This window comes from Hemibagrus wyckioides, linkage group LG05, assembly GCF_019097595.1.
Source record: "Hemibagrus wyckioides isolate EC202008001 linkage group LG05, SWU_Hwy_1.0, whole genome shotgun sequence".
NCBI classification, from domain to species: domain Eukaryota; kingdom Metazoa; phylum Chordata; class Actinopteri; order Siluriformes; family Bagridae; genus Hemibagrus; species Hemibagrus wyckioides.
In genome coordinates this window covers 27,756,759-27,769,258 of record NC_080714.1, presented here as the reverse complement: position 1 = coordinate 27,769,258, position 12,500 = coordinate 27,756,759, and the positions used below count along the sequence as shown (strand labels likewise).

Genomic DNA, 12,500 nt, shown 5'->3' with positions numbered 1-12,500 from the left:
ACTAAGTGACCCGAGAGCGTCTGGGAGCCGGCGACTCGGGACGTTTATCGGCGCGCGCCTCAGCGGGAGCAGCTCCAGCTATTTGCCGGATTTATTACGGAGCTGCTCGCCGGATGAAAGGCCACATTTCCTGTCGGTAGGAAAGTCGTTATTATTCCAACACGGCTTCCCTGTGGACCCTCATCACTGCCTTTCCCATTAACAGCCCCTCTGTGTGTGTGTGTACCACATGGTCACATGACCTTTCTTCCATAATACAGCTGTGATTATTAATTGCGCCGGCCTTCAGGAATTTTTCTTAAGGGAACAGTTATTAATTTTCGGAAAAAAAGGCGAAAGTCCCAAACGAAGGTGACCCCATGACCCCTCCCATGACCGCCGTGATCCTGTCACACACACACACACACACACACACACACACTGTCCTCCATTTCTGCTGAATATAACTGGATTTACTTTGCCTGAGTGATTAACTGAGTGAGCATCGTGAATATTTCAGACGAGGATAAATTAAAGAAACCTGTTTGTTTTTTTCTTCTGTTCTGCCTGACCCCCCCCCCCCCCCCCCCAAATAAACCTCAGGCTCAGTTTTCAACAGTCAACACATGCCGGATTATCTTAATATTCACTGCCCGGTATTTTTACAAGCCGTGAAATGTTTACTTCCGACCGTTTCGCTCCTTCTTTTTTGCTGGGGGAGGATGGGCGGGGTGGAGCGAGAGCAGCTTTCGCATGTTGTGCGAGCTTGTGAATGCATAACTTATAGAAATTCCAAATTTGGAATTAGGGGGCGGGGTTAAAGCTTTGAAATTGAAAACTGACCTGTAGCACGTCGATCTGCACGTGTGTTCAGATATTTCTACATCCATGATTTCTCTTCTTTTAACGCAACGCGGATGAAATGCGCTTAACGACGCGGATTGTGCATTAGCTGTGTGATTGCCTGTTAATTACGCGTGTGGTCCGTACCTGGCTCCGATGTAGAGCGTGCGGTTGACCTGCAGGACCCTCTGGATGTGTAACGGCTCCTGAGTCACTGATGAGCTGTGAGCTCTGCCCAGGAAAACCGGATACCTCCTCACCACTAGAGAGAGAGAGAGAGAGAAAGAGAGAGGGAGAGAGAGGGGGGGGGGCGAGAGAAAGGGGGAGAGAGGGAAAGAGGGAGAGAGAGAGAGAGAGAGGGAAAGAGGGAGAGAGAGGGAGGGAAAGAGGGAAAGAGACTAAGCTTTAAATTACAATTACTTTCCTCAAGTTCTCTTCATGTCTAATCTGTATGACTTAAAGATCACACATTAATACAACAGATGTTTACCAAAAAAAGAAAAGAAAAAGAAAAGAAAAGAAAAGAAAAGAAGAAAAGAAAAGAAAAAAGCATGGAAAAAAGTGAAATCATAAGAAAAATTAAAAGAAAAGGTAAAAAAGAAAATGAAAGAAAGGAAAAGAAAAGTAAAATAAGGAAGAGAAAAGAAAAGAAAAAAGAAAAGAAAATGAAAGGAAAGTAAAATAAGGAAGAGAAAAGAAAAGAGGATGATGATGATGATGATGATAAAGAGCGGTCTTGTGGAGTGGTGATGTAACACACAGCGAGTTGAGAGGAATCATCTCCTCGACCTTGACTGCACTTCACGGTGAAGCACCTCTCCACTCCTCCTTACTCGTATCTCTCCATCTCCCGCTCTCTTTCCCTCACATCTCTCCTCTCATCTCTCTCTCCTGATAAGATCCTCCCCTGAGCCTGACTTCACGAGTACCTCTCTGCTATCTCAGGGCTCAGATCAGTGACCTGTGTATCAGAACCCCAGGCTGAAGGAACCGAGGAACCGCACTTCCTGTGGGTCCATCAGTCTGCGGTGTGTAAATGAAAACGGATAATAAATCACCACTCGAGTGGACTGCGCTAGCTCGACTACTGATAATCAGTTTAACGCTTGTTTAGCGGCGTCTAAATGAGGTCATTAACTCGGCTGCCTCGAGGCAGTCTGTCTCCATACGCCGTCTGAGGATAGCCTCGCCTCGCTGACCGAGGTCGCCTCAGAGCTGCAGGTTCCTCAGAAACATAGCATCTGGTCCCATTACTGGGGTAATGCCAGAAATTTAGTCTAAATAAATAAATAATAAATAAATAAATTAATTAATTAATTAATAATAGTAAATCAATAAATTAATTATATTAAATACATAAATAAATATAATAATAACAGTAAATAAGTAAATAAATAAATATATAATAATAATAATAATAATAATACTTTTTATTTATTTATTTATTATTATTATTATCTCAAATATTTTAAGGTACTAAAAAATCCAGTCTGATGGGGAAGACACTCAGAAGGAAAGAACCTCTACAGAACCTCAAATATTCTATCTCAGGCTTTAACTTTGGAACCAATAAATGGTTTAAGGGTTCAGACAGAAGATCTCTTGATGTTTCTTTGAACCAGTTTGAGATTAAAGTCCAGTCCGAAGAATTATACAGGGTTCCTAACAGTCTGAAAAGCTGGAACCTGCACAAATCTTCAGCTCAGACAACTCTTTTTCTGCCAAAAAGCCTTCTTTGTTTCCCTTTAGAACATGTTTTAGATCCCTAGAGGGTCGATACAGATCCCTATTTTTTTCTAAGCGTGTAAAACTGAGCAAATATAAAAATATAAATTTAATGTAAATAAATGTAACGTTATGAAAGTTTTGTTTCAGGTTAAATCTTTAATCTCTGACATGTCTGACGATGAGGTCAGGCTACTCTAATGTACGAAGTTGTGCGTCCACTTCGCTCGGTTTGTCTGTCTGTACCGCTTATCCGATCTATCCTCGGGTCACGGGGAGCCTGTGTCTATCTCAGGCATCATCGGGCATCAAGGCAGGATACACCCTGGACGGAGTGCCAACCCATCGCAGGGCACACACACACACACATACACACACACATTCACTCACACATACACACACTACAGGTAATTTAGAGATTCCAATCAGCCTAGAAGCATGTCTCTGGACTGTGGGAGGAAACCGGAGCACCCAGAGGAAACCCACCCAGTACGGGGAGAACATGCAAACTCCACACACACACACACACACACACAGTGAGCGGGAGTGAGACTCAAACCCAGGACGCAGGAGGTGTGAGGCTAAAATACACAAAGTTTGTGTAACTCTTGAGTATCTGCGCATCACGATGCAACTCACTAACGGGTGTGTGTCCGCAGTGTCGGGTACCTTCAGCAGGGATGGTGTTCACAGGTCCGGGTTCTTCTGGAAACGTACAACTCACCAACTGGACCAGCCAGAAGAGTCCGATCAGAGGCATCGCGGCTGCTGACGGCTGACGCTGGAGGACGGAGAACATACGCAATAAAAATCAGGAGAATGAAACGGAGCAAAGAGACGATGCTACACACACACACACCCATATATATATACACACACACACACACACTGTTCAGCTACAAGGAGACACTGTGATTCAGAGCTCTTACACATCGTCTTTCATTCCCTCTCTCCCTCTCTCTCTCTCTCTCTCTGCCTCTCCCTCTCTCCCTTTCTCTCTCTCTGAGATTAAGATCAGTGATTAAGTCATCCAGCAACAGCACATGGCACAGTCTACTCTAATGGCCCCTGGTGTGTGTGTGTGTGTGTGTGTTTCAGTCACCAGCAATCAGTAGCCCAATAACCTACACAGCAGAACCAAAGGGACTCCATAAAACAGGGTCACACTCTGATAGAAAGAAAGATAAGAGAGAGAGAGAGAGAGAGAGAGAGGGAGGCAGGGAGGAGCTACAGCTAAATTATGTGTGTGTGTGTGTGTGTGTGGTCCCAAAAAGAATTAGAATTGCAACCTTGTGGAGATATCTGGCTATAAATATTGCAGATTTTTTTAAAAATAATAAGAGCCGTTGCTATTGGTTACCGAAATTAGCGTTACGGGGTTAACTACAGCAAACGTTTTCTAACATCACGGTATCTACGGTTACGGTTACGCTAAACATGCTAACCAATTAGCCAGATAATGTTAAAAAAAAGATAAAGAGAGATATTCGTTCATTCTACGCGTAAGATGAAACACCCAACGTCATCTATGGAGGCCGTGATTGGCTGATCAGGTTTAACGTAAGCCCCGCCCCCTTCTTAACACAAACTAGATTATTATAGTGTGTAAACTAATGGTCAGTAAAGTAGCACACTAGCTAACATGTTCCTGTGCGCCACCAGAAGGAATTAAATTTCCTCTGTGTTGTTATTAAGAGTGTGAAACAGAGACAGTGGATGAGACGCGTCTCAAACACACACATGATGTAGATTGGACTCCGCCGCTTCCACTCGGCTCCGGTGGCCGACACGCTCCGAACATCTGCTTAAAAATTTGGCTGCGACACTCATTTTCTCGCTTTCACGCTGCCAAAGTAAACAGACGGGGTGTAAAACGAGAGCGGCGTTATCCGGACCTTCTCTCGGATTTGAATGCGGCGTCCTGTGTTGCTTTTTATTCATTCGGAAATCAAAACACCGTCAAACAAATCTGTTCAGATTTCCCTTCGCCTCCCTGCGATCGCGTTACGCCATGCAAAAGAGGCCAAAATCCATTTGTCAAAAAGTGTGGGATGTGTGTGTGAAGCCAACACACACACACGCACACACACACACACACACAAAAGCATTGTGGGAATGGAGTCACACCGTTTTATCAGGACTCACCATCTTTCCAGGACATTTCTAAAACTCCCCCCTATTTACCACTGAACAAGGAGGCCTCACACACACACACACACGCTAACAGCAGCAAATTATAGCATAATCATCGCCTCGCATGAAAGACAAGAAAGAAAGAAAGAAAGAAAGAAAGAAAGGGATGAAAAGAGGTCAGGAATTAGAGCTGGGGAACGTGAGAGTGTAGAATTCCACCGCGATGCTGTTACTCATGATTTAGGATTAAATGTCAGACCTCACGCTTTCAATTAGCATTAGCATAATCGCACATCCAGGCTACAGAGTTTCCCCGAATCGCTCTGCGGATATTAATAAGCGAGGGGAAATAAACGTCTCTGCAGAACAAAACGCACGGAAACCTTTTATGACAGTTTGAAACATGGGAATTTGTGACGTTGACCAGTAGCGCGATTTCTGTGTGGAATAAATATAACACGTTTTCACTGATGAAAGAAAAAATGAAGAAATGTCAATTTTACATATAAGAAACGGTGGCACACACGCGGCTAGGTTATGCTAATGTACGGTCTCTTTGATTTAGCTCTCTAGCTAGCCACAATTGTTTAGATAAGTTAGCAAGGAAGCAATATTTTGTGTTGGAATTGAAGGAGCAGGATGTCGGAACCGAGTCAGTCCAGAGGTTGGATTAGTGTAACTTACTCAGTGAGATACACTATATTATTTTTTTTGGGACGTCTGCCTTTACATGCACATGAATGTAATATGGAGTTGTCCCGCCCTTTGCAGCTATAACAGCTTCAACTCTTCTGGGGAGGCTTTCCACAAGGTTTAGGAGTGTGTTTATGGGAATTTTTGACCGTTCCTCTAGAAGCACATTTGTGAGGTCAGGCACTGATGTTGGACGAGAAGGTCTGGCTCACAGTCTCCTCTCTATTTCATCCCAAAGGTGTTCTATGGGGTTGAGGTCAGGACTCTGTGCAGGCCAGTCAAGTTCCTCCACACCAAACTCACTCATCCATGTCTTTATGGACCTTGCTTTGGTCACTGGTGTACAGTCATGTTGGAACAGGAAGGGGTCATCCCCAAACTGTTCCCACAAAGAGCATGAAATTGTCCAAAATGTCTTGGTATGAAGCTGAAGCATTAAGAGTTCCTTTCACTGGAACTAAGGGGCGGAGCCCAACCCCTGAAAAACAACACCTGAACTCAATAATCTGGAGGGGTGTCCCAAAACTTTTGGCAATATAGTGAGGCTCTCTTGCTAGTATCTAATTCGAACAAATTAGCAAGCTGGAGATGGACAATATTTTGGTGTGAATAATTTGGTGACTGATTTATCAGTGCTGCTGCTGAGGTAGAAAACGGATTCACACAATCGAAGCTAACTCTGTTAAATCAGGACGAGCGCCGCTAGGAAGTCGGAAATAAACACAAGGAGTAAATGACGACTCGCCGGCTTCGCCTAAGCTTCCTTCCCGCCGCCACTTTCCCCCAATCAATCTAATCACAGGCAGGAAATCCGCTAAATAAGTCATTAAGCGATCAGTCGGAGGGAAAGACGAGGCGCGACACGGTGGCCGTAATCTCCTGCGACCCTCTGAGACTCCGACTGACAGCACAGATAACAAATTGCTAATCCAATTAACATGAGAGCGGAGCCTTTACAAAGCCTTAATGAAGACTGATCTAATGCCAATAGAGTCGAGTTTGATCACTTGGTGCACGCTGGGAGAAAGCCAGAGCGGAAAATCTCGAGCAGGAGAATGCTAATCGGTGCACATTTCTGGCACGTTACGGCATACATCTGCTCCTGGTTTTCTGTCGTTCGCAGAATTCCATTTAGCGCTGCTCAGAGCGGCGAGAGGAAAACCACCTGTGTTTGTTTTAGAAATACAAAGTTGCTATTAGCTTCACCTGTTCCTGGGGGCCTGGGAGAGCGCTGCTATTTACAGAACTACGCGCTAACACATGCTGGGTTTACATTCGCCTCACAGCTTGCTTACGTTAGCTTGCTAACGGCTAAGGAATTCTCTTGGCTAAACTTTTGCAACTGTACCAATCCCATGCAGGTGGAGCTAGCCATGTCTGTAACGTGTGGCTAAATAAACAAAACAGGACAACCAAGAAGAATGAATAAAAACCGCCAGCATCATGATTCGGCAAAGCACGGATTTAGCCTTGTGTTAAAAATGATAAAGAAAGTTTATTTATTTTTGATTATCACGCCGTCAGATCACAAGCTAACTCGCGAGCTAGCCATGTCTGCAGCCGAAAAGTCAGAGCTGAAAGTCGAGGGCCACGTGCTGCATGCTAATCACGCATTTCATTAGGTTTCGTCATTTGTTAGTAACGACGGTGACGTGCAAGCAGCGTGAACGAGCTTCCAGACGGCCTCCGGGTCGAAATATGCTGATGACATGCAGGGTGGGGGAGGGGGAGGGGGGATTCATTACAGACGCCGACGGAGGAGGAGGAGGAGGAAGACTGTAAATCAGCGTAGCAGAGATTACACCGGTTCCAGATAAAACACTGCTCATGGAAGTGGAGAGAGACGGAGAGGAGGTGCAAACCGGGGAGCGGATTTATGATGTGAGGCGGATTGGATTTCCCAACGATCCTCCACGCAGGACTGGATAGAAATTTAACCTTTGATGTGTGTGCGTGTTTTTTTTACTGATATTTTGGGGATTTTGTGGTTATATAATAATGAATTGCTGCGTACAGCGTCCAAGTGAATTTCATTTCTCGCTTTAGAACTTGCGGCTAGCGCGTCGGACACAAAGCCGCGTCTGGATCACTAATGAGCACCCAGGAAGCAAGAGGAAGAACCTCCTCCGAAGACATTTGACAGCTTCCTCACAGACGTCTCGTTTATCATACTGACTAAAATCTTTCGGTTTCATTCGCACCACGTATACTCGAGCGCTCTGATTGGTCAGAAGATGTTAGTTCAGTTTCCATAACAGCAGATCTGACAGCAAAGCAGCTGCCAGTCACAGGTTCTCATACCGATGCCTCAGTGTTTCTATAGCAGCAGCTCGATCTCAAAAACCCGTGTCACTGCTGATGTTTTCTGGAACATGTTGATGTTTATGTAACACGAGGAAGGAGTCTCGGTGTTGGTAAAAAAAAAATTGTTATATGAAAATGTTACTTGGCTTTACGTCTTTTTTGGTCGATTATGTTCCTGTGACTGCATGAGCCGTGACATGTCCCTGGTTCCTCGTACCGTGACCATGCTTCTGGCGCTAGTCTTTTCTGTTTTATTTCCTGTTATTTTACTCTCCCAGGTCACAACGTAACCATGGCGATGATCATTAATAACGGCTTAGGCCCCGGTCACGTTGATTAGTCTAATTGCTGCGGTAAAAGCATTAATCTCAATTACGCACGGCGGAACGGTTAGCGCTGCGACATATGAAAATGGTTTAATTACAAACGACAAGAACGAGAGTCCGACCTACAAGACGTTACCATAGCAATGGGGTCCTGCCGGGATCTGGACCTGTAAAGGTTTTCATTCTGAAGGAGCAAAATTCAGAACAAAAAATTTTTTCACAAAGCTGAGGTGTAACGTTGTCTAAAACAATCGGTGTTCAAACAGTGTTCTAGAATGTTCCAAACACATGTTCCAGCTGGTCTTTCAGGGTGAAACAGGGGCTCTAGAATGCAATATTAATTGTTCCCGAATGTACGAGCCCCAAGTCTCTGTTTTAGAATAAACACCCCGTTCTAGCTCATGTTTCACAGTGGTGTCCTAAAATCTCCGACTGAGCGATCTAGAACGTACTACCAGTTGATCAATATGTACTAGACGGCGCTCTAGAACTTCAATAGAATGCCGTCTGGTACGACTTCCGGAATGTTTCCTTCGTTCTCATTCACAGAACAGACTCATGAGTCACAGAACAAACCAGTCTGGGTTCTAGAATCTACTAAGTGTTACAGCACGTCCCAGCCTATGCTGTATGTACTAATGTACTGAGTCCTAGACCTTACACCCCAGTTCTACTTTCCACTTCGATATATATATAAGTCGATTATATATCTTATCTTCGATAAGATATATAAGTTCTAGCTTGTGGTCAGAGCTACACTAGCCAGTGCCCTAGAGTGTGTTACATAGAACTTATTGGGCATTGTACCTGAGTTCTAGATCCTGACCTCTGTTCTGGTTCTATAGTTACATTTATGTAAGTAAGTGTTTCAGAATACATTGGTTTTGGAAGTACACTCTCCAAAAACCACACACACACACACACACACACACACACACACACAACACACACACAGCTCTAGAATGAACTTGTTCCAGTGTTGTATAAACCGCAGCGCGTGTTCTCCTTTCCCGCTGGAGTTTTGCCCTGGGAGAGAGCAGAGAGATCGGATTTCACTCTCCTACATCATGAACATGAGTCATGTGATCTGGTGGTATTCGAGGCATGGGGTGCTGGCGCCGGTCCGAGGTTTAGAACCCGCAGCTACACTGTTATTAAGGGCTCGGTTTTTACGGAACGTTTCGGGCGCTGAGGCGTGTTCTGACCATAGCGCAGCGGGACAGAGATAAATTCCCATGGCAGGAGGTCACGGCTGCGCGCTCATGCTTCCAATACCACAACGCCAAACTGCTTAATATAGGCTTTTGTGTATAGTGAACTCTCCTGGACCTCTACTTCATCACTCATGTCTTCTCCTCTGCTGTACTTCAAACTATTCAGCTATTCCGCTCAACCTCCAGCCCCCTTTTCATTCCTCTGGAGAACCTAGTCCCCGATTCCCATCGAGTCGCCTGAGCATCGCTTCACTTCACTGCACACTGGCCTGGAGATACACTCTGTGTTTGTGTGTTTTAACAGACACATTACAGCAAGTGATCTAGATTAGACTCAGCATGTATTCTAGATTGGGTTCTGGAACGACACCCTCTATTCACACAGCCCATGTTCTAGATTAAACTCACCATGTGTTCTAAAATGAAACCCACTATTCATTTAGCCCATATTCTAGAATAAAATCGCCATGTGTTCTAGAGCGACACCCTCTGTTCACTTAGCCCATGTTCTAGAATAAAATCATCATATGCTCTAAAATAACACCCTTTAATCATTTAGCCCATGTTCTATATTAAACTCTCCATGTGTTCTAGAATGACACCCAATATTCACTTAGCCCATGGTCAATGATAAATTAGCAAAGACCTACACTCTAGCCAGTGTTCTATACTGTACTATTCCGTCGTGTGGAATGCACCACCCTGGTGTTCCAGAATGAATGTTCCAGAACTATGTCCCCACTTCCTTTAACGCTCACAAATGCTGGCTTGCATTCCAGGAACACCTAGACTGTATTCCAGAATGCTCTGTTTAGTGTTCTGGAATTTACTGGTAGCCGCATGTTCTAGAATGATATACACCCCCCCCTTACTGTTCTGCTTTTTTCTTCTCTAGAATGTACAGTTAAGTGTTCGAGAACTTATTATCTTGATCCACGTAAACACATTTTGGCCCCAGTTCTAGAATGAGCTTGCTTGTAGTGCTTAATGAAGTGAATGCACTGTGCAGTGCTCTAGAACATTCAAGCCCATGTTCTAGACAAACACCTCCTCCTTTTTCTTTCCTTTTTTTTTTGTTTAAAACTCAAATACAAAAATTCAAAAACTCTAGTGTTTGTTCTAGAATGCAGCATTCAGTGTTCTGGATTCAGTGGTCAAGATGGTAGGATGTAAAACTGAGTGTTCCAGAATGTTCGTGACAACGTTCTAGAAGAACATCGCCATTTTCTTCCACTTTAGCATGCACACCCTAGCTCTTGTGTGTTTCAGAATGGCCTAGTCTGTGTTCTAGATCACACTACTCAGTGTTCCAGAATGTTCTAGACAATGTTTTAGAACTCCATCCCCATTCTCCCTCCATTTTAACCCTTCCTTTCGAGCTTATGTTCCAGAGTGAGCTAGTTTGTGTTTGAGAATGTACCACTCGGTGTCCTGGAATGTTCTAGCTAGTGTTCTAGAACTTTGTCCCTATTCTCTTCTTCCATTTTCAAGACTTCCATTCCAGCTCATGTTCCAGAGGGAGCTAGTCTGTGTTCTAGAATGCACCATTCAGTGCGAGCTCTCCAGATTTCCTGTTTTATCATTCATGTCTCATTTCTGTATTCTGTTCAGCTATTCAGCTCAGATCCAGGTCGTCTTTTCATTCCACGGTGCGTAACCGAGCCGGAGAAAAGCGTACCCCCGGTTCCCTGCGAGTCGTCAGTGCATCACATCCAATAGAAATAAAGACGGCTGAGGGCACAAATCTGTCCGGTTTGATTTCAGAAACCAACGAGCGAGACGTAGCGCTGATCTATAATTAACTCTCGCCATGGAAAGCCGGCGGCTCTTTTTGATTGGAGCGCGCACAAAATAATTTCTAACGAGCAACAACACGTGATGAATCACACGCGTGATGAAAAGACGGCAGGGAGAACGAGACAGAGACGGCATTGGAGTTCAGACTGTTATGAAAAGTCTCAGCAGGCGTGATAGATGGAAGAAAGATAGCAGTGTTAAAGAAAGAAAGGAAAAGAAGAAGGGGAAAAAAACACAACACGGTCGGGGGAGAGAAAAATAAATTAGCAGGATGGAGTGACATATGAACGGAATGCGCTAATGGTGGGAAACGGCGTAAAAGCAAAAGTGCAGGAGGCCAAAATGTCCGCCTTTTTCTCCCCCACGCACTCGGGCAAATGGACCGCGCTGACCCGAGATACTTGGCCTCTGAACCGACCAGTCTTTCTTTCCTTCTCTCTTTCATCACTTCCTCTCTTAGGGAGGTTTCAGCTCGCGGCTTCCTTCATTAGCATGACGGTTCTTCATCCAGTCCTGCCAAATGCAATTAGGCTGAAAACAATCTGTTAATAAAGCAGCCGTTTACACACCAACGCTGGAGCTAGAAGAAACTAGCCATGTGTTCTAGAACGACATCCAATATTCACTTAGCCCATGTTCTAGAATAAAATCCCCATGTGATTTTAAACCATAAACTAGCCATGTGTTCTAGAACATCCTCTATTCACTTAGCCCATGTTCTAGAATAAAATCCCCATGTGATTTTAAACCATATACTAGCCATGTGTTCTAGAACATCCTCTATTCACTTAGCCCATGTTCTAGAATAAAATCCCCATGTGATTTTAAACCATAAACTAGCCATGTGTTCTAGAACATCCTCTATTCACTTAGCCCATGTTCTAGAATAAAATCCCCATGTGATTTTAAACCATATACTAGCCATGTGTTCTAGAACATCCTCTATTCACTTAGCCCATGTTCTAGAATAAAATCCCCATGTGATTTTAAACCATATACTAGCCATGTGTTCTAGAACATCCTCTATTCACTTAGCCCATGTTCTAGAATAAAATCCCCATGTGATTTTAAACCATAAACTAGCCATGTGTTCTAGAACATCCTCTATTCACTTAGCAAATGTTCTAGAATAAAATCCCCATGTGATTTTAAACCATAAACTAGCCATGTGTTCTAGAACATCCTCTATTCACTTAGCAAATGTTCTAGAATAAACTCACTGTGTTCTAGAACGACACCCTCTTCATTTAGCCCATGTTCTAGAATAAAATCACCCCGTGATTTTAAACCATAAACTAGCCATGTGTTCTAGAACGACACCCTTTATTCGCTTAGCCCATGTTCTAGAATAAACTAACACTTCTTCTCCAGCCAAGGTATTCTCTTCCACTTTGTTCAGGTTTTAAAAAAGGTTAACATTCGCGCAATTTTAAAAAATAATAACCAAAATTAATAACAAACCGAACTCTTGTGTGTGTGATGATTT

General features: G+C 43.9%; 1 protein-coding gene across 2 annotated transcripts in view; it reads right to left on the bottom strand.

Annotated features, from left to right (window-relative positions):
- Nucleotides 1–12,500, bottom strand: part of sema6bb (sema domain, transmembrane domain (TM), and cytoplasmic domain, (semaphorin) 6Bb) — a 137,444-nt gene that overhangs the window by 56,224 nt on the left and 68,720 nt on the right. For both annotated transcript variants that reach the window (XM_058389235.1, XM_058389234.1), the window contains 2 exons: nucleotides 3,217–3,328; nucleotides 970–1,084 (listed from right to left, as the gene is read on the bottom strand). In XM_058389235.1, coding sequence (XP_058245218.1) covers nucleotides 970–1,084; nucleotides 3,217–3,307 — 206 coding nt within the window. In that variant the 5' untranslated portion in view covers nucleotides 3,308–3,328. The remainder of the gene's footprint in view (nucleotides 1–969; nucleotides 1,085–3,216; nucleotides 3,329–12,500) is intronic.